Source organism: Lynx canadensis, chromosome C1 (assembly GCF_007474595.2).
Source record: "Lynx canadensis isolate LIC74 chromosome C1, mLynCan4.pri.v2, whole genome shotgun sequence".
In the NCBI taxonomy this organism is placed as follows: domain Eukaryota; kingdom Metazoa; phylum Chordata; class Mammalia; order Carnivora; family Felidae; genus Lynx; species Lynx canadensis.
The window spans coordinates 33,674,552-33,692,016 of NC_044310.1; the positions used below are offsets into that span (position 1 = coordinate 33,674,552).

The following is a 17,465-nucleotide window of genomic DNA, read 5'->3' on the forward strand; positions in this document are numbered from 1 at the left end:
CAGTTCAGAAGACTTGTTGCCTGCAGGTTGGAGAGACGGCCAGGATGGAAGCTGAGCAGGGAAGCCTACAGAGCCAGTGTGCCTCTAAGGACACATAAAGGTTGTGACAGTTTCCGGGAGCACAAAATCAGCACAGGCTTTCAAACAGAACAGAGCAGTCCATGACCTTGTGTCTAGCACCTCACCACTGACACGAAGCACTATCACATCACCCTAAGTTCTGGATCGAGGATTGAGGAGGGCAGTGGGGAGATGTGGCTGTAGAAGCTATTGGGGCGCCTCGGTGGCTCCGTCAGTTACGCATCCGACTCTCGGTTTTGGCTCAGGTCATGATCTCACAGTTTGTGGGTTTGAGCCCCGCGTTGGGCTCCATGCTAACAGTGCGGAGCCTGCTTGGGATTCTCTCTCTCTTTGCCCCTCCCCTGCTCGCTCTTTTGTCTTTCTCTCTCTCAACATAAAAAAATAAAAATAAAAAAAACCTATCATTTATTGAATACCCATTATTTCACACACTGTACTAAGTGTTTTACATTCATTTTCTCATTTTAATCCTCACAACAACCCTATGAGGTAGGTATCACCATTTATAAACAAGAAAACGGGTTCAGAAAAATTAGGTCACTTGCCCAAGGTCACACAGTCAGTCAGTGGTGAAGCTGGGATTTGTCTGGTGCTGAAAGCTCACGTTCTTTTTATTGTACACATCTAGTTCAGCTTTGGGCAAAAGGCGATTTCACTGCCCACCTCTGCAAAGAGCACCTGGGAGTGGGGATTGCCAGCCACACTCACCGCTGGTAGGGATGCATTGAAGCTGACTTGATGTTGGTTTTTATTCCACTTGGCATTTTTCCTAAAAGGAACACAAAGAAAGATACCTGAAGCACAGTAAGATTTTCATGATAAATCAGACAGGTGGTCTCTCAAGTTCCCTTCTGCCACCACTCTCATCTCAGAACCTCTGCAGCCCCAGGTAGCAACGATCAGAGGTGTGGTTCTTGACCAGCCCTCTCCCTGAAGGTGTCTGGGAGGGAGGTGCTCATAGGGAAGGGGTCAGAGCACACCCCAGCAGTCTCCTGCTCAGCTACTCCCAGACAAAACAGCTAGACCCCATTTAATGTCACAGGTGGACGAGTATGTTCTCTCTAATTGTAATTGTTCCTTTTCTTAGACAGCTTTGAAAGAAAATGCCTCTTCTAGCTACTCACGTCTGAATTCCCCCACCCTGTTCTCGCAACTATTAACTGGTAGCAGAAAGACAAGACACAGAGAAGAGTACGTGTTGCCTATTTGTCAATCCTCAGTGCACCTACCAGATGGTCTCCACTGAAGTCTGACCATTGCTTTCTTTAAGAAACGACCCTGACGGCACACATGATACCCAGAGTAAATGGGACAGAAAGGTATCTGAGACAGAACTCTATAATGGGGATGGGAGGTGCAGTCTCTGCTGCTCCAAGTTCTTCTTTTCTCTGGTGCCTGCTACAGAGTCGCAAATGAGATTTTTACTCCTGAAAAGTGTTTTCTGGGTCACAGTTCAAAAAGAAAAGGAGAAAATCTCCAGCTCTGAGATGGCGGGGGCCCATTCCATCCAGCTTATCCCTACTTCCCTGCTCAAGGTCATCCCCTGCCCACCTTACCTGTTTGACCTGCTTGGGCCATCTGCACCCCACTGAGCATTGGCTGCTGCTGGCTTGGAGCTCCTGCCATCTGCACTTGCTGTAATCCTGAGGCTCCTGCAAGGATTGTGCCGGCTCCCGGCTGGCCTGGCTGGCCAGGACCACTGCTGCCTGAAGGTCTCCAGTTAGACAGCCCCTTCCCAAAGGCCACAGCTGCTACTAAGGCATTGGTGTCTGCAGGGTTAAAGGTCTGCTTGTTCGGCCGAAGACCTGAAGAAAAAGGTTAAGCGAGGAGCCTGAGGTTCGCCTCTGACCCTGGACTGAACGTAGCAGCAGGAAGACCAATATGGGCACCAGGGCCTGAGCAGCGTCCACACTCAATGGCAGCCCCGAGGAAGAGCCAAAAGACCCCCACAACTATCTCGGAGCTCTCCCTTCTCATTTACCCACACCCTCCACCTGCTCTAGGGCAAGCCCTAACTACAAAAAGCTAACAGAACATAGCATACCCTTTCCTAAGCACTTCATTCTTACGTCCTCACCTCGCCACTACCCAAACCACCATTCCTATCCCAGTGATCTATCCTCCTTTTCCTTCTCCATTTTGCCACCAGTCCCTCCATACCTCCACTCTCTGATTCCCGCTCCTCTTTGCTGATTTTCTCCAGGAGGTTTGAGCACATTTTATTCAAGCTCTGGATCTGCTTCTGTAACAAACATACATTTGTGCAGAGATCAGGCCATTGACCAGAAATGATGACGGTGAAGTTTCTTCCTTGTGCTCCTCCAGGGGCAATTTATGGGTAAACCATGCATCCCTACCAGGCGCACACGGTAAATCCTAGCTTCTCACAATGGGGTTCGGGGCGCTAGGGGGCAGCAGGGCAGGGACTCAGTCCAACCTGAGCCACATCAGCACCAATGCGGGCAGCATCTGTTGTTAGTTGCTTCTCTTGCTCTTCAACCTCAGGATCAGGCTTGGTTCTCAGATGGTCAGGGACCACCTCATGGCTGAAAACAGGCACTCGTCCTTCAGTCTGCCGCTGTAACACACAGATTTTACTGATCCTCCTATGCAATTCACGAAGAGTTGATCTGGCCCGATATATAGTTCCTTCCATAGGCAAATAGTACATTTTCAGGGAAGACTTCACCTGACACTTCCAATACCTAGCTTCCCAGGACACTAGTCCGCTTACTCCATGCTTCATTTCTGTCTCCTCACACAGGTTTCTACCAGACCCAGGGGCAAGTTTCCCTTTGCTACATTTTAATAAAAGATTGAAATAGACAAAATCACAATAGAACATACCTCTTGCTCAAGATAGGTCTTGGAGAAGAAAGATCTTTGCCTTGGGGACATAAGCCTCAGGGTTATTTGGTACTATTGGGGAGTGGCTCCTCAACTCTAGAGGGACAAAAAGCAAGGCCTCCAAAATGCAGCCTTTGCTTTCTATTGCCACAAACTACTCCTCATTCAGAACTTCTAAAGTAACCCAGCAACAATTATGCTCTAAGTTCTCATCTAAGAATTTAATTTCCCACACTGTACCCTTCTCCTCCTCTTACCATGAGATCCTCATCTCGGTCTGGGGACAACACCAGAGGGATGATAACCTGGTTACGGAACAGTGGTGTCTTTTCGTGCTTCAAGACCTTGTTCAAAGTATTCAACTGTCCAGAGAGCAAGGCAAAGCTGTCCAGAACAGAGGGCCTGGTGGTGATAAGGAAGCGTCAGAATGTCTCAGTCAAGTAGCCTTGAAGGGGTCCTTCAGACTAGGAACACCCAGGCTCACCCCAAAAAGACTCATTGCACTACAGCTGGACTGCGCAGGTACCAGACTGGCTCCCGGGGATTGTGGGGTTAGGAAAGAGGGACATACTTTCAGTTTCTAGCAGAGATGGAGAAATAAGGCAGTTTGTTACTTGAATGGGGTGAGATCCAGTGGCAAAATAAGAACCATGGCTATACTTATCACTAAAAACTCAGAAACTGGGTAAAATTCTCCTTTCCGGCCTGAAAATAGGATCCACACTTCCATAGTAGGTTGGACCTGAAAAGACTCAGCAGCAACTGTGGTAAGAGACCCAGGATGAACACTGCATTCTTACTATAGTGGGTGGATTACTGAGGGAGTACCTCCTCCCAGAGATGTCAAAGGGTGAGAATCAAAAGCTAGAAAGACCTTGGGTTGGGAAACTAGGCATTTCTCTACTTCCTTGCCACAGAGGCCCTAAGCCAAATTTCACTTGTTAAATGTTGGGAAACCCAGCTCTTACCAAACCAAAAGATGTTTGCAAAGTGATAAACTGTGATATCACTGGAGATACCCGGTCCACCAGGAGGCCTAGCCCCCCACCCATGGAGCCCTCCTTGGCTTACCCTGGCAACCCTTACCAGGTCAGCCGGTCATACTCGTTCTCCAACTTGTAAATGAAACTCCCCAGTGAGTTCTTCAGATCAGCCACTTGACTCAGCAGTGCATCTAATGATGCCTCAAGCTGCTTCTCCTCCCTCTGCACCAACAGGAACAGGTGGGTTACCCAGATAGGTGTATGACACATACAGAGGAAGGCTGAAGAGCCAGGGTGACAGTGTGCAACACCAGTCGAGAAACACAGGATCTCACTGGCACAGGAGAGCCAGGTTTTCTATCTTTGGTATTTGGGTTACAGACAGCATCAACCCTCAGACCTTTCAATCCATTCGCCTGACCTCAATTCCTCCTTTCTCTCATCGTCTCCTAATTCACGTCTGGCTTTTCTCCGTGTTAGATACACTCTATACTCTCTCACTGAGACATTTTCACTAGACCTAATGCCTGGGCTTTATAATCTTTTGTGAACCCCTGCAGCACGTGTACTCCAACTTCTCCTGTACTAGAACCTGCCTTGTGAGCGTGGCAGTCTTGCCAAAGACACAATCCCTGGGAAACCTACCTACACATGAAGGTTTCCCTGAATACCAGGCTTGTACCACCACCGCCCCCCCCCACCTCCCACTCTTCATTTGCCCTCAGCATTTGATGTTTTCAAGCTTCTTCTTGCTGAATTAATCGGCACCCATTTTTTTCTCAATGCCAATATTTCTGTATCTCTTTCACAAGCTCAGTCAACTGAACAACATTTACTGACAGCGGACCAGGTGCAAGAAAGTAAGTGGCAAGTGAAAAACAAAACAAAACAAAACAAAACAAAACAAAATGCATATGCTCCTGAGCACCAGAGAAACAATTTTAAATGCTAGGGTATTCGCAAAGCGTTTTCCTCCCATCTGGGGTCTTCAGTTTTACTTCATTTCTCCATCCTTAATAACTAACCGGCTCAGGCTGGGAAGAAAGATGCAAAATTGTCTTGCAAACTCGCCAACGTGCAAGACAGGGGCCTGGATCCTGGGTTCCACCCACAGCCTCAGATTATAATTAGCTTAGCTTTTGGCCACTGCCCTCCGCCCAACAATTCCTTCACCTCTTGGGCTGCTCTCCAATTCCAGATCCCCTGTTACGTCTGCATCCAACAGAGTCCATCCAACGACCTAGGCCGGGGCCTGAGCCAACAAGCCTCCTTCTTGAGCCATCTTCCTTGGATCGCATTTCAACTTTGCCAGTTTACAGCCTGACCCTTTCGCGCACCCCAGCAAGTCAGCGGGGCCTCTTTCCACACGACTCGGCAGTCCGGGCCCCACCCCCACCTCTCCAGTCGGTCGCGCCTCCCGTCCCGGGGTCCCTTACTCGTCAGCTGTGGGCTCTAACCCCTCCTCTCAGCCCTAACTCCTCACCCTCCCCTCGGCCAGCCCACTATCGACCCCGCTACCCGAAACCAGGTAGCGGTCAACAGTCCCAACCCCGCTCTCACCTGCATTGCGGCGTCAGTGTAGGCGGCAACGACTTCCCCTTCCGGTTTCCTAGTCCGAGAGCCTCGCTGAGAGGTCTTCGTCCCCCAATCAGGAAACTCAGAACTCGGTCCTCCCACTCACTTCCGGTTCCTGCGGGACGCTTGTAGCCGGGTCAGGGGTCACGAGTGGAGCATCTTCTCTGGCCCGGGCCGGCGCGGGAGGGCTGTGTGATGGCCTCGGAGCGCCCGGAGCCGGAGGTGAGGGGCGGGCGGGTGCAACGCTGGGCACTGGGCCCCGAGCTCCGAGGAGGAGGATCCGGCGGCCTGGCACGGCGGTGGCCTCCTCCTCGTCTGGGGGAGGCCCTGCCCCGTAGGCCCGACCATTGAACCTCCTTCCCTCGACCCGCAGTTTTGTCGGGGGGCTGGAGCAGAAACCCGTCGCTTTGTTTTGGTTACTGAAATTTCAGACACGTCGCTGACTCTGGGGCTTTCGTATTCTTTGATCTTAATAATGCTATTAACAAAATCTGTAGTTTGATTTTCTGCTGCAGTTTCCGTGGGCAGCACGGCAGTAGACATCGATGGTTTATGCATTTCTCCAAACATCGGAATGCCGTAGACAGCATGAATTAATTTAGTTCTGGCGCTCGTGCATTTGGGGAGCGGCTTTGGTTTCGCGAAAAAACATTTGACTCGGAGTGAAACCTCGTCCAGCATTGGCACTGCCATTTAGCTGTCTGTGCAACTTTGAGCAAGTCTTGATTTCCAGGATCCTGTTTCTTTCTCCATAAAATACCTGTCTTATGGTGTGTTGTGAGGACTTGACGTATTAAACCAGAAAATGCACAGGAGGCATTGATTGGGTGCCAAGGACCACGCGAGGAACTCATACATACATTACGTTATTAAAACTTAGGCGAAGAATGTGGCAGTATCCGCTCTCATTTACAGATAAAGGAATTGAAAAGTGAGGGAGGTTAAGTACCTTACCCAAGTGCTTCTCAGCTGGGGAGTAACAGAGTTGAAGTTAGAAGATCTGAGCATAAAATCTCTCAGCTTTGGAAAAAACGGAACACTAGAACAGGTGCCCAGTGATGTAAGAGAATATATGAGTAGGTGGGAAGGGTCAAGGATGTGTAGAATGACATAAATAGAAGTCATTTATTGAATGAGTCCTGCATGCCAGGCACCATTCTAGATGCTTTGCCAATATCAATTAATCCTCTTGTCCTAGACACTTTTATCATCTCCCATCTTTCAGTTGTGGAAATTGAAACACAGAGATCCTTGCAGCATAGTTACACAGCTAGTAAGTAGGGGAGCCAGGACTCCCAAAACAGGTGGCCTGGCCCCAGACCTTGTGTTGTTAACCATAGCGATTATAGTATAAATAATAAAATAGCCACAGGATGGTAAGTCTCCAGTTTGTTGGAATTTGGTGTTATGAAACCCAAGATTAAGTAGGAAACTCTACCCTATTTTAAAGAATCAGACATGTTCACAAAGAAGCCATGCATCTGAAATGTCAATACTGAGAAAGACTATGAAAGAATTTGGAGTACTCCGTAAGAATTAAGATGAGAGGAAATGGGGGCACCTGGGTGGCTCCGTAGGTAACGGTTAAGCATTCAACTTAGCTCAGGTCATGATCTTTCAGTTCACGAGTTCAAGCCCTGCCTCCGGCTCTGTGCTGACGGCTCAGAGCCTGGAGCCTGCTTCAGATTCTGTGCCTCCCTCTCTCTCTGCCCCTCCCCTGCTCTCTCTGTCTCTCTGGTCTCTCTCTCTCTCTCTCTCTCTCTCTCTCTCTCTCTCTCAAAAATAAATAAACATTTACAAAACAACAGCAGCAAAGATGAGAGGAAATGGGATGTTGGAGCAAAATACGACATACCTTTCAGGCAGGTGGTGTAAAACAGCACTGTCCAATAGAAATCTAATACAAGCCATGTATGCAAATTTTCTAGTAGACACATTTAAAATGGTAAAAAGAAACAGAAGAAATCAATTTTAATAATGTATTTTATTTATATATATTTCCAAGATACTATTTCAACAGGTAATAAGTATTAAAAACTATGAGCTACTTACTATTCTTTTTTGTACCAAATCTTTAAAAATCCAGTGTGTGTTTTGCACTTCTAGCACATCTCATTTTGGACTTTTGGACTCACAACATTTCAGGTTCTCAGTAGCCCCATTTGGTAGTGGCTACCATATTGATCAGTACAGATCTATAGGAGCTTGGAGTCAAGACACATACTTGTGGGAGTCTCATTCAGCCAAAAGTGAAGCATCTGTTAAGTTCTTGATTTGCATTTCTGAAAATTTTATCTCAGAAAGTAAAGGGAGTGAAGTTTGCCCCTGGGCAGAAAAGTCACTGACTTTGAGAGGTTGTTACAATCCGAAGAGAGAAAATTGGGCATAGTCAGATTTAAGAAATCATTCATTCATCAAATATTTAAAATATTTTTATGAGTGCTGTGGATTCAGAATCGTGCTAAGTATCAGGGTGGATACCGAGCAGTGTGAGGCAGACATGTCCTCTATTTTAATAGAGTAAACAAACATTGAATTATAATAAGGGCTGCAAAGGAAAACTACAGAATGAATGAGTGTTTAAAAGAGGTTCTTAACCGACTTTGTTAAGAAGTGTGTGGGGCGGGGGTGGTTTGGGATGCCTTCTCAGAGAAATGACACTTCAGCCTGAAGACCAAGTAGAAGTTGGCCACGAGAAGAGGCAGAGTGCATCACAGGCAGAGGCAATAGTGAAAATCCTGACGTGAGAAGGAGCGTAGAGCCCTCAGAGAACAGAAGCAGCAGCTGCTAGTGTGGGTGCAATGTGACAATGAGAACAGCTAACACTTCCAGAGTGCTTACTAAGTATCACCTAATCCTTGTAAAATCTCCACAAAATAGGCACTATTATTTTCCTGATGGCACAGATGAGGAAACTAAGGCACAGTAACTTCACCAAGGCCTTGTATTAATAAGCAGCAACAGAACCAACGTTTGATCCCTCTAGGTCCTCTAAATTGGCAAGAGATGAGTAAGAGATGAGAAGAAGATTCAGGCTGAGTCCATGCTAGAGGTTCAGGACTTACGTGGTATAAGTCCAGTGGTAAGGAGCCTTCAGACAGTTCAAGGGAGAAAATGTCTACATTACTTCATGGGATTCTTTATTTTTAATTTTTTTTTTTTTTATTAGAGAGCATGAGCGCACGTGAGCGGGGAAGAGAGGCAGAGAGAGGCAGAGAGAATCCCACGACCCTGGAATCATGACCTGAGCCAGTGTCAAGAGTCGGATGCAACCGACTGAGCCATCCAGGCGCTCCTCATGGGATTCTGTTAGAAAACAGCATCATGGTTGGAAAAGGCTTCAAAAATTATTTATACCTTAACCACAAAGGGACAGGTGCAAAGAACAAACAAAAACCAAATTGAGATGGGCGATGTTTCCGTCGTCCTGATATATATGGTATGCAGTACAGTGCCTAATAATGTATTATTCATCTTGTAAATGGTATGTAGGCCTCAATAAATGTTCCAGAGAATGATAGGCTTCCTCTACCATTGTTCTCATTCTCATGTTTAGTTGCAGCAACATCCTTATGAAGTAGGTATTCTTACCCACATGTTATCAATGAAGAAGCTGAGTCCTGGAAAAAATTAAGTAACTTGTTCAAGCTCACATAGATAGCAAGTAGTAGAACCAGATTTCAATCCAGGTCTCTGACTCTGAAACCCTGCTTTCTCTTTGCCAGATTAGTCCCAAGAGTAATGCATTTCAGACTCAGGGAGATTACATATTAGGGCATTGAAGCTCCATGTGAGTGTGGATACCGAGAGAATACAGCTAATTCAGGGTTTGTCAAAGCGGAAGAATCACTTGGGGAGCTTGTTAAATTTAGATTCCTGAGTCCTGTCAACTCGAATTCAGTTGGTTTGGCTGGGGCCCAGGAGTCTGTATCTTAAAAAGCACCTCACCATTCTCATGCACCTGGTCCTTGGATCACACTTTGAAAAATACTATTTTAGCTGCTTAAATTAATTCTTATGTTTTCTGGTTCTGATCAATTACATCTTGAACGTGAGGCAAACTTCCAGGTGATGGTTTGAACATGTTGCTGTTGACTTCGAAGGGTCATGTTTGAGGGAGAAATGTGAGAAAGATTAAGTTGGGCCAATGTTCCTGGTTTCAAGAGAGTGGATTCTGTAAGAACTGGTTGATGAACTAACTACGTAAGCTTCACTTGGCCTTGGACAGTCCATCATTCAAAATAACTTTCATTTGTTTGTTTTAGTTTGAGAGAGCATGTGTGAGCACAAGCAGAGGAGGGGCAGAGAGAGAGAGAGAGAGAGAGAGAGAGTGAGAGTGAGTTCCAAGCAGGCTCCACACTCAGCAGGAGCCCGACACAGGGGCTTGATCCCACAGTCCTGGGATCAGGACCTGAGTCAAAACCAAGCGTCAGTCGCTCAACCGACTGAGCCACCCAGCACCCCTGTCATTCAAAATAACTTCCAAGAGGGGCGCCTGGGTGGCGCAGTCGGTTAAGCGTCCGACTTCAGCCAGGTCACGATCTCGCGGTCCGTGAGTTCGAGCCCCGCGTCAGGCTCTGGGCTGATGGCTCGGAGCCTGGAGCCTGTTTCCGATTCTGTGTCTCCCTCTCTCTCTGCCCCTCCCCCGTTCATGCTCTGTCTCTCTCTGTCCCAAAAATAAATAAAAAACGTTGAAAAAAAAATTAAAAAAAAAAAAAGACAAAATAACTTCCAAGACAAGGTGGAGAAATGGAAGCTATACTGTAGTGAAATCAAGCCGTCTACTAATAATCTAAAGAACGTTTACTAATAGCACAGCACCCATCTGTGTCTTCCATCCGCTTTATCTCCCCTTTTCCTCTTCACTTAGCAAACCCCACTCAACCTTCAGTGTCACTTTCTCCTAAGATCCTAGCTTGGGTCAGGTTACTTTGTTATATGCTGCCATAGAACCACTTTCTTTTCCTTTGGCACACTTACTCAGTTTGTAATCATATAGTTAGTAGGATGATTATTTGATTAATTTTTTCTCCATTACAGGGTAACTGTTACGAGAGCAGAGAATGCCAGTTTTTGCTTTTCGTGGTATCCTTAGGACCTAGCCTGGTGCTAGCATGTAGCTGGCCCTCCATAAATTTGTTGACCGATCAGTGAATGCACACTCACCTTGTCTTTGTCCTCTTTGGACAGGAATGAGGACTTGATGGCATCCTGATGAAATTAGCAGGGAAATTAAGCTGGACAGAGATTTGCTAAAAGACAAAACAGCACTCTATGTTTCACAATAGAATAATAGACTGAATTTATCCAATATAACAGGACTAATTGAATAATTGGATGTGTCCCAAAAAGCCAGCTGCATGAGGACAGAACAGAGGATGTGTCTTAACAGCAACACAAGTGAAAAAGTTATGGAGGTTCCCTGGGCCAACAGTATGGTAAAGTCAGTCGGACTTAGGAGACTCTGAATCTGTGACCTCACCTGGGTATTGTGTTCCATCCTAGCCCCCACATTTTGAGTTGAAAAACAGACCAGCCAGAGTTCACAGGCATATGATCTAAGATATAGTGGGGAAACTTGAAACAATGCTCTTTAAGATTTACCTGAAGAACTCAGGAGATGTTTATTACAGAGAAACAGAGACTCAGGGCTGCCATCAGATGTTTGATAGATTATCCTTTGGCAGAGGGTCAGACTTTCCTTTGGGTTTTATCCAGGGGTAAAACCAGAAATGGGTTAGATGTTTTCAAGAGAACAGATCTCAAGAATGGGTCAAGATTATATCAAGAAGACAGATTCTGGGGGCGCTTGGGTGGCGCAGTTGGTTAAGCGTCCGACTTCAGCCAGGTCACGATCTCGCGGTCCGTGAGTTCGAGCCCCGCGTCAGGCTCTGGGCTGATGGCTCAGAGCCTGGAGCCTGTTTCCGATTCTGTGTCTCCCTCTCTCTCTGCCCCTCCCCCGTTCATGCTCTGTCTCTCTCTGTCCCAAAAATAAAATAAACGTTGAAAAAAAAAATTAAAAAAAAAAAAAAAAAAGAAGACAGATTCTGGCTTAGTGTGAGGAAATGTCCAGCTATGCCAGGTAAATGGGGATGAGCAAAAGAGCTGAAGTGAATGGCTATGCGGGACTCTTTCCAGACACAAAGCAGCAACTGATCAATGAATTGCTTGTTTTCACTTGTTACACTAATGCACGCATTATACTTTCACATGCCATTGGGATACATGGTAGTGTTTTATGGAGGAGGAAAATAAAGTTCAAGACCAGAGGCTCAGCTATCAAATCACACTTTCTTTCAAAACAAATCGATTAGAACTCACACCCACAGCCCTTTCCCAGATTCCAAGAACTGTAAAAAAGAGATAATATTTGAAAAGAAAATAGTAGTGAAAACCTGGTAAAAAACAACTTTGGTGGGAGCAAAAGAAAAACCCAGACATAAAATAGGCTCGTTTTTCTATAAAGTGGATGAGGAAGGATGGGATCTCTTGGACAACACAGAGCAGACGTTGCTAAAAGTGAAAAGTTGGGAATCAGTGGTAAGAAATTCAGAACATAGCTCAAAACAGAAGAAACATAGCTTGTGAGAGCCATTTCCCTCACACATTCGGTCAACAGATATTTGAACACCTAGTACGTCTTGGCATTGTGCTGGTTGCTAGGGATAGAGCAAAGGACAACATATAGACAAAAGCTTCTACCTCCTTAGAGCTTCTAGACTTGCAGGGGAAACAAAATTTACAAAGTACACAAATTCTTCATTATAAACTGGTGGGTGCCATGAAGAATTCTAAACTGCTTTGTGACTGTGCGACAGAAGTGAAACCTGTCATGCCTAACATAGTGCAGGGGATCATAGATTCATTCGTGAAACCCAGAATCACCAACATTTTAGACCTAGAAGGTGGAGCGACCAAGTGTTCCCAATTGTTCTTATGGTGCTGACCCATGGATGTGTGTTCTCCTCTGTTTAACCCAGCTCAGTATGGGCCCAGATTCCTTCCTATGGTGTTTTCTTGCATAGCTGAAACAGGCTGGCATTTGGGGGAAAACAAGTCTTTACTAACTACCAAAGAAGAACCAGAGGAATATAGTACTGAGATTAGTGTTAAGATTATGTCACCTTGAGAAGAGTTGTAGAGAAAAAGAGTTGTACTGATTATTAGTTTTAAACATCAACTTTGCTTTGCTTAGAACATATGGCAAATTCACTTATTCAGCAAATTGTATGGAGCATCTGATGTGCCAGGCACTGCTGTAGGCTCTGAAGATAGAATGATAAACAAAGGACTGCTGAATGCAGGTATCCTTCCTATTCTGATAGTACTCCCAGCCCCAGCCCATCCTTTCCTAGATAAGAGCCTTGGCAGGGATCCAGCACCATCAGTTAGACAAGAGTGGGCATCAATCTCACACCCACACCAGCTCAGCCAGTCCTGAGGGAGAGCTTGACTGGTTTAGGAGAGCATCCCATCCCGAGACCAAGGTCAAGCAGAGGGCAGGTGACTGCTGCACATTCCTTCTTGGCCGGTAGACCCTTTGCTGTTTCTAGCATCTTGGTGATAAGGGTGTACAATCTTAAGGGACCTTTTGAGGGGAATGGTGGTTAGAAATGATGGTAAATACCTGTATCTGATTTTTCTCACTAACTTGGAAATCATTCTGCAATTTACCAGTTTCCAGGGCTATCTTAGTCGTCCTTGATACAGTTTTGTTCCTTCCTCCCCACTGCTTCCAATTAATCAGATTGTTGTCTTATTCTAAAGGGTCCTTAAAATGGCAGCTAAGCTCACTTGTCTTGAAGGTTGCGTTAGCTGAGTGTGTGTGTGTGTGTGTGTGTGTGTGCGCGTGCGCATGTGTGTGTGTAAAACCAGGCTTTGTCAATGAAAGGCAGTACTGGCTTTACATTCTGGCACAAGTGCTGTCTCATCGGAGACCAGTCTCAAACAGTTCACAGAATGGCTACTATGAGTAGCTCCGGTCTAGGCCACTGCCATCTCCCCTGGTTGTCAGGGGATCTTTCTGAATCACGTGGTAGCCAGAGGGAATTTTTTTTTTTAATGCAGATAAAATATTATAGCTCTGTGAAAAAAAAAGTTCAGTAGCTTGCTCCAACTCTTGGGAAAAATCCTTGGCCAACACCTACCTTAGCCTGGCGTACAGAAGCAGCATAATAGAGAATAGTGTGATTTTAGGTAGTATAGAGACGTAACACAAAATAATATTGAATCCTATATCGATATTTCAGTTGTCTTTTTGTTTTTCTGATTATGGCGGAGCATCCTTTATGCTTGTAGAGACCCATCGTGTTCCTTCTCGGGACCACTTCAAATCTTTTCTGTTCTTAAACCCCCAGTTTTATCCTCTTGTCACTCTTCAGTAGTTGGGCTTTGCAGCTCATGAGGCCTGGGTCTGACTTCTGACCCTGCATCTACTAATTGTGTTAAATCATTTCACTTTTTTGGACCTCCATTTGTTTCTGTTAAGTGCTTTATGTGAAGCCTGATTGAGTGTACGAGTGTGAAGAGCCTTCTATTATGCCCGGTAATAACCTGGTGATAGTTCACTTTTATAATATTCTTTCTGAGCGCCAGGCATTGTGCTGAGCACTTCCTATACCTGATTTCGCTTAGCCCCCTTAACAACACTGTTAGATCGGTATTAGGATTATATCCATTTTACAAATGAGGGCACTGAGTCTTAAGGAGGTTAATGAAGTACCTTTTCCCCAATCTCACAGGCTAAAAAGAGGCCAAATTGGGATTCACACCAGGCCGTCTGAAACTGAAGTTCTTGCACTTAGCGTCTCCAGGGGACTGTTGAATATATTACAGGTGCTCAAGAAATGGGAGTTTCCTGCCTGCTTCCACCTATGCCATTTCCCAGTACCTGTTTCTGTGTCTTTTTTTGTTTTTTGTTTTTTTTTTTTTTGAGAGAGAGAGAGAGCAAGAGCAAGCATGAGCAGGGGAGAGGGGCAGAGGAAGAGGGAGAGAGAAGATCTTAAGCAGGCTCTGTGACCCTGAGCTGAAATCGAGAGTCAGATGCTTAACCAACTGAGCCACGAGGTGCCCCTGTTTTGTGTCTTTTGAAGCAGGCCTTCTGTCCTGAAGAAGAATGGCTTTCTTCATCTTTAGTCATTGTGTCTGCTTTCCACACTCCTCTCTGCCATCAACCATCCTTCGTTATTGCTTTTCCAGGGCTTTTTCTATTTATTCAAATTTCCCCATTCGGGGAGAAGAAACCTTCACTTCCTTTCAGTACCACATTTCTTAACAGTTATTGGCTTCTGTTTATTTCTACTACCCTCTTCAGTCCTCGCCGCCTGGCCCTTCCCCTCACCGGCCAGGGACCCAGGGGGAGAAATTTGCAATTTGTCTAAGCCAGAAGGAGAGTCGTCTTTTCATCGGAGGCTAGAGTAAGGGAATAAAGGAATTTCAGGTAAAGATTGGTCAGGAAAAAATGTTGGGGGAGTTCAGGGCAGTGGACCCTTATTTTCTCTGTGAAACAGTGGGTGAGTTTATCTGCCAGGCCCCCAGGGGCTGAGAGATGGGAAAAAGTTCTGAAGGGGATGGGAGAGGTTGCTCACCAGGGAGAAGTGAAGGGATAGGTAAAGTCCTGCTGGAACTGGTGCCCCTGGCAAAGTGACAGGTTTCTCTCTGTCAGAGTGCCACTGGCATGGTATATGTGTGGATGAGGGAGAGCGTCGAATTCATCCCAAGCCAAGATTCGGCTCATGAGTGGAAGGACAAGGACATGGGTAAGGGAACTGATGCCTGTCAGGACACCGCGGAGCCAGCTGCCTCTGAGGCAGTGGTGGGAAGGAGCTGGAGCACTGACCACTGAGAAGTGTGGAGGGTGGGGAAAATGTGGGTGGTGACCCACAGGAGTTTAATTTTGAGGCATTCAGCGGGCTTGCTAGTCACCCAGTGAAGAGTCCTTTAGGGGCCGCTGTCGTCAAGGCTTATTAGGAGGAAGTGTCCGGCATTACTGAGTATCTGCTTTGTTGTCAGCAATTTGCCAAGCATAGGGACACACATAGAGCAAGACACAATCCCCACCCTTAACGAGCTTATAGCTTATAGGAAAAACACCTACACATTCAATAATGTTAAAAGGGCACTTGGTCAACACAGAAGTCCACATAAGGGGAATGGGACCAGAGAACTGAGTCCTTGGGAACACGTTGCCCTGAGGGGGGAGCTAATTTTTCTCCTCTGCTGCCTTGCCTCTCCCTTACGTGTTGTGAACTCCTTGGACAAGTCACTTGCACAGCGATCTATGTATACCAGGAACTCAGTGAATTTTTCTAGATTATTTCTAATGTCTCTTTGTCTCCAGGTGGAAGAAGCTGGGCAGGTGTTCCTGTTGATGAAAAAAGATTATCGAATCTCCCGAAATGTCCGCCTGGCTTGGTTCCTCAATCACCTGCATCAAACTGTGCAGGCTACACCTCAGGAGATGCTGGTGAGGCCCAGAAACCTACAGGATGGGAGGGGCTGGCTCAGAAGGATCTGTTTTTTTAAGGGGGTCCTAGAAACAGGATGGGAGACGAACTCTAAGAGGTCTCATTCTAGAAGGGGCAAGTGACTTTTCCCAGAAGATGATTCCACCCAGGAAATTTTAATTTTCCAAATAGGAAGAGTATATAGTTGGATTGCAGGAGATAGAACCAGTGGTTTGCCATTTTGGATACAAGAGTTCAGGTCCTGGACGGGGCGCCTGGGTAGCTCAGTCGGCTCAGGTCATGATCTCACAGTTCATGAGTTTGAGTCCCATGTCGGGCTCTGTGCTGACAGCTCAGAGTCCGGAGCCTGCTTCGGATTCTGTGTCTCCCTCTCTCTGCCCTTCTGGTGCACGCTCTCTCTCTCTCTCTCTCTCTCTCTCTCAAAAATAAACATTTTAAAAAATTTTTTTAAAAAAGGAAGAAGAAGAAGAAGTTCAGGTCCAGGAAATAAAGGGGTGACTCTTCCCTGACCCTTTCCTTTTCTCTCTGTCCTAATTATCAGCTCCAGTCTGAGCAGGAGTTGGAAGTCCTCAGCGTCCTGCCCCCTGGGTGGCAGCCAGATGAACCAGTGGTCCCAAGGCCATTCCTCCTTGTACCTTCTACCCGGGTTACCTTCCTGGCTTGGCAGTACCGATTTGTCATTGAGCTCGACCTTAGCCCGTCTACTGGCATTGTGGTAAGGGACTAGAGGGAGACAGTGGGAAGAAGGAATAAGGGATGGAGTAGGGGGTGAGGAGGAGAGGGAGAGGCCTCAGAGATGTGAAAAGTGATCCCAGTCTACCATCGTGGAAAGGAAACAGGCTTTTAAATGGTCAGTGTTTAAAGACGTCCCATTCCACACGTGGCACTGTATTTGGGGGTGTGACCAACTTTAAGATGGGAGTTCCACTGACCCACGGAAGCTGCTTGTTTCTGCCCTCTGCTCAGGGCTGCTTTTGCTCACATTCGAGAGATCTTTCTCTGCATTGCCCTCAGGATGATTCCACAGGGGAGATCTTGTTTGATGAAGTTTTCCATGCGCTCTCCCGCTGCCTAGGCGGGCTGCTTCGACCCTTCCGAGTGCCCGGATCTTGCATCGACTTCCAGCCTGAGATCTACATAACTATCCAGGCCTACTCCTCAATCATTGGCCTGCAGGCCCACCAGGTATCCCATCCTTTCTCCAAGTTTGTACCCTCAGACCTCATTTCTGGTAGTCCATTGACTAAGTCCTTATTCTGTCTCTACTGTCTATTTTCAAAGTCCCAACCTGTTTACCAGTCGTCTCTGAGTCTGTCTCCTCTTGAGAAGGATCCATTCCTCAGCTCTTAAAGAGCCTTCTCGGGGCGCCTGGGTGGCCCAGTCGGTTAAGCGCCGACTTCAGCTCAGGTCACGATCTCGTGGTCTGTGAGTTCGAGCCCCGCATCGGGCTCTGGGCTGATGGCTCAGAGCCTGGAGCCTGCTTCCGGTTCTGTGTCTCCCTCTCTCTCTGCCC

At 46.5% G+C, this 17,465-nt stretch overlaps 2 protein-coding genes across 7 annotated transcripts in view; one reads left to right on the forward strand and one right to left on the reverse strand.

Moving 5' to 3' along the window:
• Window positions 1–451: 451 nt before the first annotated feature.
• MED8 (mediator complex subunit 8) lies at window positions 452–5,516 on the reverse strand. 2 transcript variants are annotated; one of them, XM_032594275.1, is made up of 7 exons: window positions 5,472–5,516; window positions 4,015–4,133; window positions 3,186–3,330; window positions 2,519–2,659; window positions 2,242–2,323; window positions 1,638–1,886; window positions 452–850 (listed from the first exon to the last, which is right to left on the reverse strand). In XM_032594275.1, exons 1-7 carry the CDS (start codon window positions 5,475–5,477, stop codon window positions 786–788), a joined length of 807 nt encoding a protein of 268 aa, XP_032450166.1. In that variant the 5' UTR covers window positions 5,478–5,516; the 3' UTR covers window positions 452–785. The 2 variants fall into 2 exon arrangements, with proteins under 2 accessions (XP_032450166.1, XP_030183569.1); XM_030327709.1 differs by lacking the exon at window positions 5,472–5,516 and having other exon boundaries at window positions 4,015–4,594.
• A 103-nt stretch (window positions 5,517–5,619) lies between these two features.
• Window positions 5,620–17,465, forward strand: part of SZT2 (SZT2 subunit of KICSTOR complex) — a 51,591-nt gene continuing 39,745 nt past the window's right edge. For all 5 annotated transcript variants that reach the window (XM_030327696.1, XM_030327697.1, XM_030327698.1 and 2 more), the window contains exons 1-4: window positions 5,620–5,708; window positions 15,826–15,951; window positions 16,494–16,667; window positions 16,967–17,137. In XM_030327696.1, the coding sequence (XP_030183556.1) occupies window positions 5,682–5,708; window positions 15,826–15,951; window positions 16,494–16,667; window positions 16,967–17,137 (498 nt within the window). In that variant the 5' untranslated portion in view covers window positions 5,620–5,681. The remainder of the gene's footprint in view (window positions 5,709–15,825; window positions 15,952–16,493; window positions 16,668–16,966; window positions 17,138–17,465) is intronic.

Coding starts and splice junctions, on each gene's coding strand:
- MED8 (XM_030327709.1), bottom strand. CDS start 4,181: ATGTGTCATACACCTATCTGGGTAACCCACCTGTTCCTGTTGGTGCAG. Junction 3,331..4,014: donor GAGTATGACCGGCTGACCTG/GTAAGGGTTGCC, acceptor TATCACCACCAG/GCCCTCTGTTCTGGACAGCT. Junction 2,660..3,185: donor ACCGAGATGAGGATCTCATG/GTAAGAGGAGGA, acceptor TGTGTGTTACAG/CGGCAGACTGAAGGACGAGT.